Source organism: Littorina saxatilis, linkage group LG5, assembly GCF_037325665.1.
Source record: "Littorina saxatilis isolate snail1 linkage group LG5, US_GU_Lsax_2.0, whole genome shotgun sequence".
NCBI lineage: Eukaryota > Metazoa > Mollusca > Gastropoda > Littorinimorpha > Littorinidae > Littorina > Littorina saxatilis.
Window position 1 is genome coordinate 18,430,725 of NC_090249.1, and position 20,724 is coordinate 18,451,448.

The window sequence follows — 20,724 nt, forward strand, 5'->3', positions numbered from 1 at the left end:
CATGTGTAGAATCCCCTAAAGATAACAGTAGACGAATTCCGAAAATAACTCTGTCGGGTTTGAATGGGTTATGAGAGTGAATACCCTTGCTTTTACTTGGACAAACATTTGACGGGCCAATCACTAGCGAGGGGCGTGTCGGAAATACGGGAAAAGGAGCACGTGTGAATTTATTTGTCCTTGAAAAAGCAAGGGTATTCACTCTTTCACGACCAATACAAACCTGAAAGAGTTATTTCCGAACATCGTCTATTCACCTATTTGGACCAATCAAATCACTGTCCCTCCAGTTCACCATTACTTTACTTGGCAGTAAAACCACACAGTTAATCAGCGGCCGGTAACGCAAACTGCCACACCATATAACTTTGGTTGAACGGGCCTTCACACCGGAACTGGTCTACTTCCAGTTGTAAGCTCAAGCAGCACGTAAAACATGCGTAGAGCTGTCAGGCCTGAGATAGCGATTCCGTGTCGTTATCAGCTGTGGTGTCAGGCATGAGGGGCAGCTTCACAACAAACTAATCATGTGAAGATCATGTGGTCAGGTGCTGCTTGGAACGTATGATTCAGGTATACTATTAACACTTTTTGTAACGTGTGGAATTAGGTTTTGGTGCGTGTTGTAGACCCTTGATAGTTTTGTCATATTTAATGTCTGCTTTTTCCTGACGATTGTAACTAAAGATCGAAAACTGTCCAGTCACATAATTATTCGTACACACATTACAGACGTGTTATTTAACCAGCATTAATGTTTTAGAAAGTCATGTGGATATCCATTCTTTTTCATGAAGCATATCTATGACTGCCAGTTTCAGGAGAAAAAAAACTACGGAAAACCCAACGAAAAGCATCTGGAATAAAAACGACAACAAGGTAATTCGATTCAACGGTGTTTTTACTTGTGTGAAATAGCTATATACAGACATACGTAAGTACACAGAAACCCAGGCTCAAGTCAAACAACTGGCATATTTACTTGCATAGCGTAATTTAAGCACATGATCAACCTAACCAAGGCAGAGACCACTAGAAAATAAAGTTGGAAAACAAATAACATCAAGAAAGGACGGAAAAGCAGACAGACAGCCAGGCAATCAAATAGACAGACAAACAGGCAGACAGGCAGACACAAAAGGGCAACAGACAGACAGACAGACAGACAGACAGACAGACAGACAGACGGACAGACGGACAGGCAGGCAGGCAAACGAGCATAGATACAAAGAGAGGAAGAAAGACGGACAGACAAACAGGCAGATAGGCAGACACAAAAGGGACAGACAGACAGACAGACAGACAGACAGACAGACAGACAGACAGACAGACAGACAGACAGACAGACAGACAGACAGACAAACAGACAGACAGACAGACAGACAGGCAGGCATGCATGCATGCAAACAAGCATAGATAAAAAGACATAAAGAGAGACGGACAGACAAGACAGGCAGGGAAGAAGACAGACAGGCCGACAGACAGACAGTCAAATAGACAGCTATGCCGACGGATAGACGGACATACAGACATGTAGATATTTGTTAAACTTACTTCTCAGCGATACTCCAAAAAGAGCAGAGAGAATGGAACCCCTCTGGCATAGACTGAAAACATAACGTAACATTGTCATTGAGTCCGCAAAGGTACAACACATCTGGGGCATTTATACTTCCTACCACTTTAAAATAAAATCCACGTTTTGATGTGCTACAGATTTGAAACATCTTGTATACCAAAAATGGACCAAGGGACTACAGGTAAAAGAAACTATACTACCCGTCATAAAAAAAACTAGGCAGATGCGTTTGAGGGCAAATCTTAGTGATGAGGATGGTGATTGTAAAACCAATTATATGACTAAAAAAAGGCCATTAATTTCCCTACCTTATTCAGAAAACAGATTAAGTTTACATGACGTAGTGTTTATACAGTGGAACCTACAACCCAGACATCCCCCAAAATCAAATTCGCAAAATCAAGGTTCCCGCGTTAAAATCGACAAAATTTACCCAGAAAAAGTAGATTTCGCTAATATTTTTTCTCTGATACTTTCAGTGTTTTGAAACAAATGTAAAAAAAAAGTTGAGAAATCAATCGAACAGACTTTATAATACAGAATTTCAATATGATGACATGCCAAACATCATATAAACGAGGGTTGGGTAATTGAATGGGGTATCTAACCGGTCAATTACAATCACAGGACCTATTTTGGAAGCGGTATAAATCCCTGGTTTACGTTTGTTGTGATGATGTGTTTCCATTCTATTCACACGCACGCACCTCCAGTTCTGGGCGCACGGATATCGTGTAGTGGTTAGACACAAAGACATGAGATGAGATGAAAACAGTTAATGAAGTCATTCTAATAAGTCCAAAACCACACACACAAAATCCACGTACTTCAAGATGGCTCATAGTGAAAGAGATAGGCTCCGGCAGTTTCATCATTTTTTGACTGCCACCGACAGAAGCACTGAGGATGTAGCTGGCAAGTTTGGGTTGAGGGGTGATATGCTGATGATCGTCGGCTTTTTTCTCCGCTCCATCGTCGGTCTTCGTCGTGTCGTCGTCATGGGAATCCTCGTCCAGGATGGCGCCCACAGTGTAGTGAGTCATGAAGACAACCTTGGCAAGCCCACCTGCACGTGAAACAGAGTTAGTTTACTGCCTAGCGCAGCTATTTAGCTCCAATTAGTTTAAAATGTTAACTGAACAGAGAACAAAAATCCAAAAACAAATAGACTGCCAACGTTCCAACATTCACAATCAAAGCACAAGACAATGATGTTATAAGAACGCTTAATTGTGACAAATTGTGACCCTCCACCACGAAATGAGTCGCATGTCACCTCGCGCGGTTCTGCGCTAGGCTTAATATAAGTCCGGGGAGTGTCTGGTAACAGTGCGAGGGTCACCTTAGTCACAGGCTTATAACTCAAACAGTTTTCGCTCTTTTCTAAAACGGTTTTCACCACTGGGTAGAGCATAAAAAACTCTTTAGGAAAATGTAAAAATATGAAAATCATGCAAAGGTGACATGTGACTCATTCCGTGGTGGAGGGTCACAATTGTGTCACAATTGAACAATGAGCAGGCATACAATGAAACTTCTTTGCGAAAAAACAACCTGGATATCCATCATGCAACAAAATGTGGTCCATATTGCGAGCCGTTTCGCTAATTACGGTCAAGCTTTAACGCTTAGTACAACGAAACGTGTTGAAAATGGTGAAAATAAATCATGCTTGCTGGCTAACCTACATTATATGGACAAACTTGCCAACGAACACAAAAGGGTCTAACTGTCCTCGTAAAAGGGATATTGTTCGCATGAAGAAGAGCTTCTCTTGGCCAAAAAGCTACAAGTACAATTCTGTGGAATGAGCTCCCCGATTCTGCTTTGATGTTGTCAGTGTTTTCAGTATTAGGCGGACAATATACCACTTCTAGGTCGGCTGACTCATTCCCTTTTCCTATAGAAACAGCGCGCTCACGAACTTAGTCAAGCAGAAACCAAAATACATATGCCCTCCGTGACACAAACATGGTTCTATGACCTTAAAGGCACACTCCTTCCAGTGGAAACAGTTCGACAAAACATCTAAGGTCTAGCCATGCTTTTACATGGGAAGAAAACATCTCTCCACTTGGACCTACACGTACACCACAAATCAACACCCTGACTGCTACCGGCACGGTTGGCCTAGTGGTAAGGCGTCCGCCCCGTGATCGGGAGGTCGTGGGTTCGAACACATACCTAAGACTTTAAAATTGGCAATCTAGTGGCTGCTCCGCCTGGCGTCTGGCATTATGGGATTAGTGCTAGGACTGGTTGGTCCGGTGTCAGAATAATGTGACTGGGTGAGACATGAAGCCTGTGCTGCGACTTCTGTCTTGTGTGTGGCGCACGTTATATGTCAAAGCAGCACCGCCCTGATATGGCCCTTCGTGGTCGGCTGGGCGTTAAGCAAACAAACAACAACAAAAACAAAAACAAAAAACTGACTGCTTGCTGTGGTGAGTTAACAAAAAAATTGATAATTTTATTATTTTTACAAAATCACTTATGGCTTTTACAAAAACAATTAATCAAAAATATCCCACTGTGCCTAGCGAGCACGCAGGCTGTTCATTTTTTGGTATATGAACAAGTTGGGGAATGGTCCTTTCCTATTTATAAAGCCTGTCCAGATTTGAGATGGTCGAAGGGAAGGAGTATGCCTTCACTAAAGTGGAATCCCCCGTTTACGTAAGACCTCAACAAATCTGAGAAAACCAGGTCTTAAAAAGGAGGGAGTCTTAAATTGGGGGTAAATTTACAGAGGTTATGGATCTTTCTTTATTTGGTGTTTAACGTCGTTTTCAACCACGAAGGTTATATCGCGACGGGGAGGTTATGGATAGAAAATCTGAAAAAGCAAAGTCTTAAATTGGGGGGTCTTAAAAAGGGAGTTACACTGTCTAACATTTAATTACCACCTGATTTGCACTGCTGAACCCACCTTTGCTGAGCTGGCTGAGGGTCTGGAGAGGGATGGAGAAGTGTGTGTCAGAGTCTTCAGCACTGTACACGATCTCCTCGTCCGCCTCCACCTTGCTGGATGTCACGTTGATCACACGCAGCTCCAGTTCTGGGCACACACAGGTGGATAGATGGATGTTTTGTTGTTTTAATCAGTGGATTGATTATTACAATGTTCAGACATAGGCAGCTTGCTCATAAGGACCACACACACATTTGTACATACAAAAGAACACAACAAATAGAGTTCTTTAAGACACACAAAAAGAATAATAAAGAACTGCTGTAAAATAGTAGAACATGGGCACACAGAGAGAGTAGCGGTTAGACAGACAGACATGGGATAAGATGAAAACAGTTACTGTAGTCATCTCTAACCAAATAAGGCCCTCGCTCACTGACTCATCGAGATCTTAGCCGGTAACACCAAGGAATCTTCTGCAAGGCTTCGAGACCTGACTCATGTGTCCAATGATGCAAAATATTTCAGATTCAAGATAAATGGTAAAGCAGAGGTGGTGTCAACAATTACATCAAACAAATGTTTTTTAAATATGAAAAAAAAACAGCACTATGCGCGCGAGACAACAAGCCAAGAAACGATGTACAACACAGCACGCAGCCAGCGAACAACAAATAGCCTGTCGTGCCACGCAACTTTCGCTGGTGACGGCGAAAGGTACGGTGCCCTGCGCTTCCCGCTTATGACAAAATAAATATGAAGTTCAGCTTCATAAAAATGACTGGATATTGGCATCTAAGTGCACAGAAGAAGAATTATTAAGATTGGAAGATTTTGCTTCACGTGTAGCCTACCAATATTGTATTGAATAGAATGAAGATTAAAGATAATAATAACTGCGATTATTATGGAAATATTGATTTTATAATTTATTGAGCTTTTGTTTGGAATTGTATAAGGAGACCTTTTTGGATACATTTTCGGAATTGTATATTTTTTTCTGTAGGTAAAAACGTTATTATTGAGTGGAGGAGATGTGCTTTTTGGTTATGAAGTAAATGGAAATAATCAAATAGAAATGAAACAAATCAATCACATGATTCGTATTACCAAATAGTCAATAAGCACATTTCAATATGATTTGAATGTTGTATTTGAACAAGAATTCATGTTGAGGCGACAGTTTATTAATGCATGAATTTGTAAAGCAAACTTTTGCTATGATTGCTGTGGAAATAGCATGTTTGTTTGTAAATGTTAATTAGAAAAAGAGTAGATATGGATGCATGTTTGTTTGTTTTTTCTTGCCAAAGGTTTCCGACATTTGTGGATTATACAGGTGGAAGGGATGCCGTGAGAAGAAGAGGGAAGAACTAAAGAAAAGTGATGAGTCCTTACCGATGTTTTTGCCCTTGGTGAAGATGGTGGTGGGCACGTCAATTTCCCCCGCCATGGCAACGGTGGCAGTCTCCATAGCAACGAGAAGCGAGGTGGCGGATCGGATCTTGTCATGTTCAGCCATGTCTTTCCACACACGGGTCTTATTGGCTGATAGTAGGTTGCTGCCTGCTTTCACCACATTCTGTGCGTTTGTAAAATAAAGAGATGATATAAAGGGAATACATTAGCAAGGAAGTTCAGATTAGACACGATGAGATAATCATAAATCTTAATTTTCTAGTGGTAAAGATTAAGCACAATTGTGATATCATTATTGTGTGCATTCAGCCCTCGCACCAACTAAGGATGACTTTTTATAACAAGTAACACCCTTAAATTTAAGATAAAACATGAAGAGAATTGAAAGATTCAATATTGATAAACCAGAATCAAGTTGGTTTAATACTGAAGCCGTCACCAAGAGCAGAGCAGCTGTATTGAGAGCACGCATCCCTTCCAGTAGAATGCGCTTGTGTGGAGCCTTTGAGCACGTACATCAATGCTTGAGGGGGTAACCCTGTTTAATCGTAGCTTAATCAATACTGGAAAATCTCAATTATACGATGTTGGTAAACTCTCACTATACGAAGACATGGAACAGCACAGAAGCTTCTGTGAGACAAAGAGAGACAGGGAAAGACTGCGGCTTATACAAATTGAAATGCACTAACACGTGCACGCAATCACTGACGCGCGCACCCACACACAAAAATCAAATACTAGCAAAAAATGACTCGAAATCGCTATAAGTATAAGGCACGAATCAAACAAAACTTACAACCACTATGTTCTCGACCTCTTTTCTGTCCTTGACCTTCTTTGCAGCCCCGCTCGTGACGAGACTCTTAAGGACCTTTGACGTCACAGCGATATCTGCCTCCGTGACCTCATCGCTCTTTGTGACGTTAGCTAGGTCTTTTGTCAAGGCTACAGTCTCTTCCGGTTCTGGTGCTTTTTCTGTTGTGACATTCTTCTGTTGTGAAACCTATAAAATCGAGAAAATATTATGTGGATGAAGATAAAGGGTTATAATGCGAGAACAAAATGATAAGAAACACGCAAATAAAAGAAAAGAAAATTTTAGACAGATAAGGTGCGTGCATACGTCATGAAAAAAATTGCCAAAAATCGACCACGATTTACTGTCAAAACAAGAACAAAGAAGACAATGAATATAATGAAAACAATATCATCAAAAGTAATGACAACAATGAACAATGCAACACCGCATACCGACAAAAGATCCACCAGAACTGAATACAAGACAGGGACGTGGAAGAATCCACGACAGAACATTTAATTAAGGGAGAGGTCGAATATAAACAACACAGATATATGCCGTGTACTGACCATACTGAGGAGACCTTGGAAGAGCGGGGAAGCACACTGGTCCACGTTTGGCTCGCCTCTCCAACATGTTGGACTGCCGCCGCAGTAGAATGACATCTGATCTGTGAATATATGAAGCGATGTTTTGAAACTGTCGAGATCGGTGTCCAATGTCCTATTCCGTTCATAAATGCAAATAACATACATCTATCAATCCATTTCTTCTTATTTTAACGAGTCCCAACCAGCCGCCTAAATGCGAGTGTTAATCGGACTCTGACTTCACAGGGTCCAAAGAAGGAAAATCGAATGTTCTATCGCTACAGAAATCTATAGTTAGTAATCCGAGGGCTGTAGCATCTACCACGACGAATTAAGACTTTCACAAAATATTGGTTAGGCTTATCTGAAAATTTAAAATATTTGCCCACGGAAGGTAATAATAGACTAAGTATAATAACGTTATGAAAACAATATTGAAAAAGTTGACGATTTCCAGTCCAAACACGTTCCTCAAATATTGTGTTTGTTTCTTTACTTGTTAAAAAAAACCTTTTTTCCTGTTCACGTTTACTAAAACAACAGTTTAACAAATCAATGATTGCAAGATTGCAAAGTAAAAACTAACAGAAATATACTTACGATTTTTGCCTCCGCGGCAAGGGGCATACTGGGTCTCGTTGTGTTTCGTTTCATTCCACGTGGCTCTTAGCGTATTCACAAGCGGGCAAGTTGTTGCGTCTGGATCGTAGAGGAAGGGTCGGTTTTTGTCGCGACCTTGGCCCAATGTTAGCAAGAAGCAGCCAGATTTAGCGTATACTTCAAAAAGATCCTCTTCAGCCTCCTCCGGAGAACGAATTACGTCAGCAGCGGTGCTGGGGAGTAGAGTTTTACTCTCAGATCGCACTGACGTCACAGGTACGGTTGAAGAGTTTTGCTGGGTTGTGGTTGTGGTTGGCACTTCCGTGGTTGGGGGTTCTGTTATCGGGTTTAATGGCCTCGCCGTTACTGAAAAATTGAACTAATCTATGATTCAAATGAACACAAACGCAGCAAAACTGTGTGTCGCGCGCGCGTGTGTGTGCGTGTGTGAGTGCGCGCGCGCGCGCGCACGTGTGTGTGTGTGTGTGTGTGTGTGTGTGTGTGTGTGTGTGTGCGTGCATGCGTGCGTGCGTGCGTGCGTGCGTTGATGGGGTGCACAGTCAAAAAGCATCCCTTGCAGCGCAGTAAAAAAAAACTTGACTAAATGTAAAAAACAAGTCGCGTAAGGCGAAAATACAACATTTAGTCAAGCTGTTGAACTCACAGAATGAAACTGAACGCACTGCAATTTTTCAGCAAGACCATATACTCGTAGCATCGTCAGTCCACCGCTCGTGGCAAAGGCAGTGAAATTGACAAGAAGAGCGGGGTAGCAGTTGCGCTGAGAAGGATAGCACGCTTTTCTGTACCTCTCTTCGTTTTAACTTTCTGAGCGTGTTTTTAATGCAAACATATCATATCTATATGTTTTTGGAATCAGAAACCGGCAGGGAATAAGATGAAAGTGTTTTTAAATTGATTTCGAAAATTTAATTTTGATCATAATTTTTATATTTTAAATTTTCAGAGCTTGTTTTTAATCCAAATATAACATATTTATATGTTTTTGGAATCAAGAAATGATGCAGAATAAGATGAACATAAATTTGGATCGTTTTATAAAAAAACATTTATTTTTACAATTTTCAGATTTTTAATGACCAAAGTCATTAATTAATTTTTAAGCCACCAAGCTGAAATGCGATACCGAAGTCCGGCCTTTGTCGAAGATTGCTTGGCCAAAATTTCAATCAATTTGATTGAAAAATGAGGGTGTGACAGTGCCGCCTCAACTTTTACAAAAAGCCGGATATGACGTCATCAAAGACATTTATCGAAAAAATGAAAAAAATGTCCGGGGATATCATTCCCAGGAACTCTCATGTAAAATTTCATAAAGATCGGTCCAGTAGTTTAGTCTGAATCGCTCTACACACACACACGCACAGACAGACAGACAGACAGACACACAGACAGACACACACACACACACACACACACACACACACACACACACACACACACACACACACACACACACACACACACACATACACCACGACCCTCGTCTCGATTCCCCCTCTATGTTAAAACATTTAGTGTGTGTGTGTGTGTGTGTGTGTGTGTGTGTGTGTGTGTGTGTGTGTGTGTGTGCGTGCGTGCGTGCGTGCGTGCGTGCGTGCGTCCGTGCGTGCGTGCGTCCGTAAAAAGGGGTTTTCTTCCTTGTCTTCCTTGCCTTTTCCTTTCTTTCTGTCGTCTTGTCCTTCGTTTCCATCAACGTCCTCGTCGTCCTCGTTGTCGTCGTCTGTGGAGCTGTCGGGAGTGATGTCATTTCGTGATGTAGAACGAATGACGTCAGCAGCGGTGCTGGGAAGTTGAGTTTTGCTCTCAGATCGCTCTGACGTCAAAGGCACTGTTGTAGTAGTTGTAGTTGTGGTTGGCACTTCCGTGGTTGGGGGTTTCATTGTCGGGATTGATGGCCTATTGGTTACTAAAAAAATTAAATAATTTGTGATTCAAATGAACACAAACGCAGCAAAACTGTGTCGCGCGCGCGTTTGCGTGCGTGCGTGCGTGCGTGTGGGTGCGTGCGTGCGTGCGCATGTGTGTTTGTGTGTGAGAGGGGGTGGAAGGGGTGGACAGTTAAAATGCAGCCCTTGCAGCGCAGTGGAAAAAAAAATGAAAAAAAGAGGCTGATTTAGAGTTGATCAGTTGTGTATCAAACCGATAGACGCTGTCATATGCAAAAGCCAAGTTATATACACGCAAGATCGTGCAGCTTTGTGCTCGATATATCATAGAACAGATTTAATTATGATGAAACTGCATGCACTTGTTGTAGTCTTTTGATTACAGTTAATTAAAGGCACAATACGCCTCCCGTAAACCATCACAGATACTGTCAGGCTTTTACACACAGTACAAACACCCTTTCGTTTAAACACTCACCGCTTGAGAACATCCTTGGTGCCCTACGTAAAGAGCGAGAAATTTTCAAAGAATCAATTTTGCGGATTGTCTGATTAGACAATCGGACGGTACGCGGTGCGTTTTGGCGCTAGACCTAACTTTTAAAATCTAAATAATAAATTGACAGCTGGTTACACAAACATTCTTAAATCGTAAAAGAAATCTGTTTTCATCAAGACAAGATCAGTAGACGATGGTTCTGCCAATCGCCAGTTCCTCTGAACAGTCAAAAGCCATCGCTAGAGTTCGTGTGAATCGAAGCCGTTTGTTGCGTTTAGATTCAGAGGTACATAATAACGTGCTATTGCAGATAAGCTTACAGCGAGTTGCATTGAAATCACAAACTGACGACTACATTGTGAAAAAAAGGAAACTGGATCACACGGGTTCACGATGGCTCAGGGGTAAGATAAACCACGCAAAAATAATTTCTTTGGAAATTGCTCGCTCTTTACGGAGGGCACTTATGATGTTCTCCAGCGGTGAGTGTTTAAATGAAAGGGTGTTTGTACTGTGTGCAAAAGCCTGACAGTATCTGTGATGGTTTACGGGAGGCTTACTGTGCCTTTAACAACACGTTTTATTAATTAAAGGCACAGTCTGCCTCGCATGGTTTAAAACAGAACGATTTAAATCTTCTCACACACAAAAATGTAACCTCATGGAACACACTTGCAATAGCATTTAACAGCATTAACTTACGCAGTTCGTTTTAGCTTGCGTAAACCACACACCAGATTTAGTGGTTTATTTTACCCCTGAGCCATCGTGAACCTGTGTCACGCACTTTCCTTTTTGTTCTCACAATATCGTCGTCAGGTTCTGTTTGTGATTTCAATGCGACTCGCTGTATCTGCAATAGCACAGTGTCGGTGACCAAAAACTGATGGTTTACGGGAAGCTGAGTGTGCCTTTAAGACAGGCGACAGACAGCCTCATAGTCTTTTCCTAGTCGCCCTCGTTTAAACCGCATTTGCAGCAGCAGTAACAACAACAAGCAGCAACAAGCAGCAGCAGAAGCACTATAGCAGCAGTTGTAACAGCAGCAGCAGTAGGAGCAGCAACATGTATACTTCGTACATCTAATTTTGTTCTCGTTGCAGAAAAAAATTCTCGTTTGTTGAATAAGTTCTGCCAGATTTGCCAAGCAAAATAACAATCCAGATTACACAAGTAGATATAACAAGACAGGCAGACAATGATCAATGGTGCTACATGTCCTACAGGCCTTGACTTGTGTCTATTACGGACATTTATTATCACAGTCACTCACTGTCGTGTTGCTCGCAGATAAAGGCCCTGAGACTGTTGCAGTCCTTGTCGTTCAGCTCGCCACGTGAGCTGATCTCTGCACAGTTCTCCTTGCCACCCTCATTGTTCGGTTCCCCTCGCTTCCAGCGACTGAGGACATCATCATCATCATCATCATCATCATCATCATCATCATCATCATCATCATCATCATCATCATCATCATCATCATCATCATCATCATCATCATCATCATCATCATCATCATCATCATCATCATCATCATCATCATCATCATCATCGTCGTCGCTATCAATTCAACGCTACCGTCGGTATCATCATCATTAAGGATCATCATGAGTGTCGTCATAGCCATAATCTTCGTCGTTATTGTCATAAGCGTCATTGTCATCATCATCTTCGTTATCGTCGTCATCGTCATCCTCAAGATCATCATCAACAGCAACTACCACAACTACATCAACAAACATGAAACACAGCATCAGCTTTCTGATCAACTTAATTATCACCACATTATCTGCCACATTTTGTCTATATAATGCAGGCGCTGATTGTACCAGACGACGTTCTAACTGAAATTAATAGGTTAATATAGCTATTCTGATGAACACGTGGGGGAATTCGGGGGCTGTGATTGGATGGTCTCTTCCGATCATCAAAGCATAATGCGGCGGAAGTCGGCCATTTTACTCAATATCCAAAAGCATATTGAGAAAAATGCCCGACGCATGATTCCGGTTCACCCATCTGTACCACGGCGATGTTTCTATCGACAACAGCATACACTGACAACTTAAAAGGCTGTTTCAACAACTGTGTTGTGAAGTCGAATGCACTTGGAGTCAGTTTTTCTTCCAAAGTCAGAAAGCGTGTAGCGGTGTGCATGTCTGCGCGAACATGCGCGTAAGAAGTTTGTCTGCTATCAAAACCTGAGATCAACGCATCGACGCAAAAACTGTCATTTTGTAAGTTTGGAACAACAAATCAAGGTCATAACAGCTATATAATCGCTATTGTGTTTTCAGCGTAGCAATAGGGTCCGATACTAAGACTCGAACAAGTATAATGCGACTCGTCTTCGACTCGTCGGCATTATATACTTGTCTCGTCTAAATATCGGACCCTATTGCTACGCTGAAAACACAATAGCTGTTAATGTTAAGCAAGGTGGATTGAATATGATTGATTTGTGACAGATGCAGTGTTCCTTTTGTTAAGCTGGGTTGTGAACCTAACTCTGTCTAATGAAGACCAGAAATGGTCATGGCTCCCAAAAGCATTGTTTTTCCGTTTTGGGAGTCGCTTTGAATGTTTTTTTGCAAACATTAATAGCAAACCATTTAAAGGATTGGACAGTATTAAATCGGAATTTTGGTCCGCTGTGTTGAAGGCATGGCTTGATAATAATCAAGTCGATAATGGTAATTATGTATCGGGTTTGTTGTGGAACAACAAAGATATAATTTGTCAAGGTAACCCACTCTTTTTTGCGGATTGGATTAAAAGTGGTATAATGTATGTGAGCGATGTGTGTGAGAATGGACGTTTTGCTACCTATGAAGAAGTGTGTGAAAGAACTGGCTACACAGCAAATAGATTGCTTGAGTACAATGTTGTTCGTACAGCTGTACATCTCCTTTTAAGAAATGTAGCTATAGACGATGTAAATTGTTCAGTCTGTGACATTCCGACCTTTTGTGGAAAAAAAGTGAGATCAGTAAAAGAAATTCGAAAGATTCTCGTAGGAAAAAAATACAGCCCACCCTGTTCAGAAGGATTTTGGAGAAGAAAGTTAGGATTTGAAATTGACGAAAAGAATTGGAACTTAGCAGCCACTGTCACTAGTGAAGTTCGATTGCGTGTACTGCATTGGAAAATATTGCAAAACATTTATCCAACTAATATTTTATTGTGTAAAATGAAAGTGAAGGCTGATAAAAACTGTACATATTGTAAGGATGAACTTGATGTATTGGAGCATTTTTTCTTTGAATGCCCAACCGTGCTCAGGTTTTGGAAATATATTGAAATGTACATATTAGTAAACATTGGCGAAAGAATTAGGTTGAATGTTACAGATGTGCTTTTTGGTATTAAAAGTAACAGCAAAAATATGAAGAAGATTAATCATATTATTTTAATCGCAAAGATGTGCGTAAGCATTTAAAAAAACAAACGATTCACGATTAACACTGGAAATTATTTTTGGAAATCATGTTGTTTTGAGATGTCGTTAGTCTGACGTTTTATTAATTAGAAACAAATTGTTTATTGTCTCTGATTTAAGGTAAAGCATGTAAATGAGAAATTATATGTACAAACAGAAAACACACAGTTACCATGTTTGTTATCACGTGTTTATTGATTGATTAAAATTTTGGAAAAAATATAAAAAAATAAAAAATAAAAAAAATTAATTATCACCTATGATCGTCTCTGTTGTAATCATCACAGGAACAAAGTCGTCCAAACCGTGAGCACAAGCAGCAATAGTCAAATGACAGAAATCGGTGTCTACAGGAGGACGCAACACAACACAACACTAAACTTACGTGACTCTGTAGGAGAAAGGTCCTCCGTCGATCCACGTGTTCCATGTCCCCTTGTCTCGCTTCAGTCCTACCCACCACGTTCTGTTCTTGTCCAATGCTTTCACCTTTTTCAACAACTTTCCCTGCACGTGAAACACAGGCAGTCAGCACTTCAATCGATCAATGAACAGGAAGCTTATATAGCGCGTATTCCGTGGGTACAGTTCTAAGCGCTTGTCGAAGAGTTGTCAACACAGGACTAACAAAGAAACTAACATCTACAGACGGACACAAACCCTATCACACACTAGCAAACCCTGATAAACATACAACAAACAACTGTTTAAACAACAATGTACACATCTCTATAATGATGTCTCTGTCTGGCTGTCTGTCTGTCTGACTGTCTGTCTGTCTCCCCCCTCTCCCTCTCCCTCTCTCTCTTTCTCTCTCTCTCTCTCTCTCTCTCTCTCTCTCTCACTCTCTCTCTCTCTCTCTTCTCTGTATGCTTCAGTATACTGTAGCACACAAAAGTAACTGAAGATCTCTCAATCGACGTGACCATTTAACAACCTTCATAGATGTGTTAAACATACCCTGCTCCAAAACACACACACACACACACACACACATACACACACAGACACACAGACACACACACACACACAATACACACACAGACACAGACACACACACACACACACACACACACACACACACACACACACACACACACACACACACTGTATCCCTTCTTAACACAACCATTCCCACAGCGTCGACAGTAACACAGCACTAAACAACTCGGAGTTTTTAGCTGCTGGCAGTTCCGAAACTTTGCGACGAAAACACTTACAAGATCAAAAGAATATTTTACACGCACGTCATCCACAAATGAAAACGTCAACTAGGAGGCGCAGAATTAGTTGCAGATGGCAGAAGGGCAACACCCTTAGCTCCATTTCAAATGAAAGAATAGTGCGCAGCGGGCATCTTCCTTAAAGGTACGGTCCTTCCCGTGCAAACAGCTATACACTCACCATCTCAGATCTGGCCAGGCTTGTGCGTGGAACAAGACTATCTCTCTACTTGGACACATACCAACAATCAACTGCCTGGCTGCTTCCAGTGAAGACAGTTTTTTTTTATGTGAATCACTTTCGCTGAAAGAGACCAGTGTCAGTTACAAACTAAAAATAAATCTAAAAAAATCACATCCTCCACAGACAGCTGTTAGGCAGTTGATTTGTATAATGTGCCGAAGTGGAGGGATGGTCTTATCACAAGTAGAAGGCTGGCCAGATCTGAGATGGTTACCAGAATCGTAGAAGGACTGTGCCTTTGGGGATACCTTCCTTCCCGTGTAAACCACATCACTAATCCCCATTGCATAGATCATACGAGCAGTAGAAAATCCCTTGTAAGGTCACCGCTAGGTTGTGCATGCATCGCTATCATATCTCATTAATCACCAAAGATCCGTCCAGGCGTTTGCATGAGATAAGAGCATGCTTCCATTTAGACACATACAAAAAATATACAGCCTGGCTATACTTTCCGTAAGAATAATTATGTGTATTGAATAAATTTCGTAACGGAAACAATCTGTGAAATTAAATCCCTCAACAAATCCAAATCTGCACAGAAAGCAGCCGGGATGTTATTTTCCCACGTGTCCAAGCAAAATGATGGGCAAATCCGGCGGTGTGCATGGTCGCTCACACGGGAAGCACGGTATCTGTAACGCTTTACTTCTCTTGCAAAGGCCTTGTGTATTAGCTGTTTGCGCTTACTTTTCTTATCCCGACATATGCCTACCTTTAAGTGCTTTTTTCTGTTTTGTAAGCAGGGTTTTAAGAGGAACAAAAAGATTTTCCTTGTTCAGTGACGGGGACAACACTAGTGACTACGGACTTGAACAATACCAGCAGAAGAGACCATACAAATAACCATTCAACTGGCTTAAAAACAATTTCGGGGTACCTCCCAAAATAATGATGATGCTGGTAAAACTATGTCCTTTCTGGTGTCCCTACAACCATCCTCAACCGCCTCAATAAAGTTCAAACTGCGCAGCAAGAGTTGTACTTTCTTTCTTTATTTGGTGTTTAACGTCGTTTTCAACCACGAAGGTTATATCGCGACGGAAGAGTTGTACTGCGTAAGCACAAACGACACCGCGCTACACGTCTCTTCAAAATGCTGCACTTGCTTCCGGTTAAATCCAGAGTGGAGTACAATGTAGTGTTCGTGCTTTTCAGACCTCCGATACTCTTCCCCCATACCTATCCTCGGAACTTCACATATCCGTACCCTCTCGCTCTCTCAGGTCCAGCTCCGAAAACCTCCTCAAAAGACCGAAATTTATACTTGAAACATACGGTAAGAGATCGAGTATACTTGAAACATACGGTAAGAGATCGAGACCCTTCTGTTTGAAATTCTCTGCCCGCTGATCTTCGCAGTTGCCCTTCCCTAGCCTGTCACGGTTCATAACTTAAACTTTATCTTTTCTGCAAATATCTACCTTAAATTACCCGTCAAGCCTAGTTCGTCCTTGAACTTCAGAAGGTAGAACGATGTGGGTGTAGAAACAGAAATGACGACGACAGGTTAACGACAGTAGTCGGGGGGGGGGGGGGGGGGAAGAGAGTGACAGAGAGAGAAAGAAACAGAAATGACGACGACAGGTCAACGACAGTAGTCGGGGGGGGGGGGGGGGGGTAGAGAGTGACAGAGAGAGAAAGAAACAGAAATGACGTCGACAGGTCAACGACAGTAGTCGGGGGGGGGGGGGGGGGTAGAGAGTGACAGAGAGAGAATGAAACAGACAGAGACACATAAAGTCAACGACAGTAGTCGGGGGGGGGGGGGGGGTAGAGAGTGACAGAGAGAGAAAGAAACAGAAATGACGACGACAGGTCAACGACAGTAGTCGGGGGGGGGGGGGGGGTAGAGAGTGACAGAGAGAGAAAGAAACAGACAGAGACACGTAAAGTCAGCGACAGTAACGCACACACACACACACACACACACACACACACACACATATCCTACATACACACATAGGCCTAACAATGTGATTTTGCTTGTAATCCTCTCCTCTTCCACTTTTATAATCAGCGACGCAAGAATCTGCGGCAATCGACATGATGGTGACACGGAAAAGAATGCTTCTCCAATGCTAAACAATCAACGCAGACCGTTTCTCTGTGTCTTCAATGCTAAACAATCAACGCAGACCGTTTCTCTGTGTCTCCAATGCTAAACAATCAACGCAGACCGTTTCTCTGTGTCTTCAATGCTAAACAATCAACGCAGACCGTTTCTCTGTGTCTTCAATGCTAAACAATCAACGCAGACCGTTTCTCTGTGTCTTCAATGCTAAACAATCAACGCAGACCGTTTCTCTGTGTCTTCAATGCTAAACAATCAACGCAGACCGTTTCTCTGTGTCTTCAATGCTAAACAATCAACGCAGACCGTTTCTCTGTGTCTTCAATGCTAAAGTCTAAACAATTAACGCAGACCGTTTCTCTGTGTCTTCAATGCTAAACAATCAACGCAGACCGTTTCTCTGTGTCTTCAATGCTAAAGTCTAAACAATCAACGCAGACCGTTTCTCTGTGTCTTCAATGCTAAACAATCAACGCAGACCGTTTCTCTGTGTCTTCAATGCTAAACAATTAACGCAGACCGTTTCTCTGTGTCTTCAATGCTAAACAATCAACGCAGACCGTTTCTCTGTGTCTCCAATGCTAAACAATCAAATCAGACCGTTTCTCTGTGTCTCCAATGCTAAACAATCAACGCAGACCGTTTCTCTGTGTCTCCAATGCTAAACAATCAACGCAGACCGTTTCTCTGTGTCTTCAATGCTAAACAATCAACGCAGACCGTTTCTCTAAGTCTTCAATGCTAAACAATCAACACAGACCGTTTCTCTGTGTCTTCAATGCTAAACAATCAACGCAGACCGTTTCTCTTTCTCTCCAATGCCAAACAATCAACGCAGACCGTTTCTCAGTGTCTTCAATGCTAAACAATCAACGCAGACCGTTTCTCTGTGTCTCCAATCTGTGTTTTATTGTCAGACTTTATATGTGTCTATTACTTATCTTACGTGGGTTTTTTCATCTTTTTTAAAAAAAATTTCTAGATTATCTTAAATATAACTTTAAGTGGTCGTTGTCTATGAATTGTTTTTATGCTTGTATGTTATTTCTTACAAAAAACTTTTTATATGTAAAATGTTAAATTTTAATGTCTAATTTAAAGCGCCATGAGACTGCCATTTGGCGGTGAACAGAGCTATAAAAGAATGTTTTTATTATTTTATTATTATTATCCAATGCTTAGCAATCAACGCAGACCGTTTCTCTGTGTCTTCAATGCTAAACAATCAACGCAGACCGTTTCTCTGTGTCTTCAATGCTAAACAATCAACGCAGACCGTTTCTCTGTGTCTTCAATGCTAAACAATCAACGCAGACCGTTTCTCTGTGTCTTCAATGCTAAACAATCAACGCAGACCGTTTCTCTGTGTCTTCAATGCTAAACAATCAACGCAGACCGTTTTTCTGTGTCTGTAATGCTAAACAATCAACGCAGACCGTTTCTCTGTGTCTTCAATGCTAAACAATCAACGCAGACCGTGTCTCTGTGTCTTCAATGCTAAACAATCAACGCAGACCGTTTCTCTGTCTCTCCAATGCCAAACAATCAACGCAGACCGTTTCTCAGTGTCTTCAATGCTAAACAATCAACGCAGACCGTTTCTCTGTGTCTTCAATGCTTAGCAATCAACGCAGACCGTTTCTCTGTGTGTTCAATGCTAAACAATCAACGCAGACCGTTTCTCTGTGTCTTCAATGCTTAGCAATCAACGCAGACCGTTTCTCAGTGTCTTCAATGCTAAACAATCAACGCAGACCGTTTCTCAGTGTCTTCAATGCTAAACAATCAACGCAGACCGTTTCTCTGTGTCTTCAATGCTTAGCAATCAATGCAGACCGTTTCTCTGTGTCTTCAATGCTAAACAATCAACGCAGACCGTTTCTCTGTGTCTTCAATGCTAAACAATAAACGCAGACCGTTTCTCTGCGTCTTCAATGCTTAGCAATCAGCGCAGACCGTTTCTCTGTGTCTTCAATGCTAAACAATCAACGCAGACCGTTTCTCTGTGTCTTCAATGCTAAACAATCAACGCAGACCGTGTCTCTGTGTCTTCAATGCTTAGCAATCAACGCAGACCGTTTCTCAGTGTCTTCAATGCTAAACAATCAACGCAGACCGTTTCTCAGTGTCTTCAATGCTAAACAATCAACGCAGACCGTTTCTCTGTGTCTTCAATGCTTAGCAATCAACGCAGACCGTTTCTCTGTGTCTTCAATGCTAAACAATCAACGCAGACCGTTTCTCTGTGTCTTCAATGCTAAACAATCAACGCAGACCGTTTCTCTGTGTCTTCAATGCTTAGCAATCAACGCAGACCGTTTCTCTGTGTCTCCAATCTGTGTTTTATTGTCAGACTTTATATGTGTCTATTACTTATCTTACGTGGGTTTTTTCATCTTTTTAAAAACAATTTTTCTAGATTATCTTAAATATAACTTTAAGTGGTCGTTGTCTATGAATTGTTTTTATGCTTGTATGTTATTTCTTACAAAAAACTTTTTATATGTAAAATGTTAAATTTTAATGTCTAATTTAAAGCGCCATGAGACTGCCATTTGGCGGTGAACAGAGCTATAAAAGAATGTTTTTATTATTTTATTATTATTATCCAATGCTTAGCAATCAACGCAGACCGTTTCTCTGTGTCTTCAATGCTAAACAATCAACGCAGACCGTTTCTCTGTGTCTTCAATGCTAAACAATCAACGCAGACCGTTTCTCTGTGTCTTCAATGCTAAACAATCAACGCAGACCGTTTCTCTGTGTCTTCAATGCTAAACAATCAACGCAGACCGTTTTTCTGTGTCTTCAATGCTAAACAATCAACGCAGACCGTTTCTCTGTGTCTGTAATGCTAAACAATCAACGCAGACCGTTTTTCTGTGTCTTCAATGCTAAACAATCAACGTAGACCGTTTCTCTGTGTCTTCAATGCTAAACAATCAACGCAGACCGTGTCTCTGTGTCTCCAATGCTAAACAAACAACGCAGACCGTTTCTCTGTGTCTTCAATGCTGAAGTAAACCATCAACGCGTACCGTTTCTCTGTGTCTGTAATGCTAATCAAGCAACACAGACCTTTTCTCCCATGTCACTGACGGAGATGAGTTCGCCGCCGCGCCCCTGGCAGTCCATGAGAGCGTCCTCCCAGCCGAGCTGGGGGTCCACGGTGAAGCGGTAACATCCCCTGTGGATGGACTCCCAGCCGTCCGCACAATCATCCCCACGGGCTTGGTCACCTTGGAAAACAAAGAAGGAAAAACTTTGAAAGACATTTTGATTGCAGAATCCTTATACTTTGATAGGCTGTAAACTGAGAAAAGAAACCATAAGGATCTATCAAGAATAGCCAAATAGATTGAAGTGGCCAACAACCAAATAACTTCGATGACTTGTGTCACTGAAGTGCCAGATACGAAGTACTCCAGCGGATT

At 41.6% G+C, this 20,724-nt stretch overlaps 1 protein-coding gene across 4 annotated transcripts in view; it reads right to left on the reverse strand.

Annotated features, from left to right (window-relative positions):
• Nucleotides 1-20,724, reverse strand: part of LOC138966478 (adhesion G protein-coupled receptor L4-like) — a 67,755-nt gene that overhangs the window by 22,472 nt on the left and 24,559 nt on the right. For 3 of the 4 annotated variants that reach the window (XM_070338741.1, XM_070338743.1, XM_070338742.1), the window contains exons 2-12: nt 20,369-20,529; nt 14,135-14,256; nt 11,584-11,711; nt 9,577-9,831; nt 7,902-8,267; nt 7,281-7,381; nt 6,709-6,915; nt 5,889-6,072; nt 4,509-4,637; nt 2,407-2,645; nt 1,555-1,607 (exon numbers count right to left, since the gene is read on the reverse strand). In XM_070338741.1, the coding sequence (XP_070194842.1) occupies nt 1,555-1,607; nt 2,407-2,645; nt 4,509-4,637; nt 5,889-6,072; nt 6,709-6,915; nt 7,281-7,381; nt 7,902-8,267; nt 9,577-9,831; nt 11,584-11,711; nt 14,135-14,256; nt 20,369-20,529 (1,945 nt within the window). The remainder of the gene's footprint in view (nt 1-1,554; nt 1,608-2,406; nt 2,646-4,508; nt 4,638-5,888; nt 6,073-6,708; nt 6,916-7,280; nt 7,382-7,901; nt 8,268-9,576; nt 9,832-11,583; nt 11,712-14,134; nt 14,257-20,368; nt 20,530-20,724) is intronic. The other variant, XM_070338744.1, reaches the window with a different exon arrangement.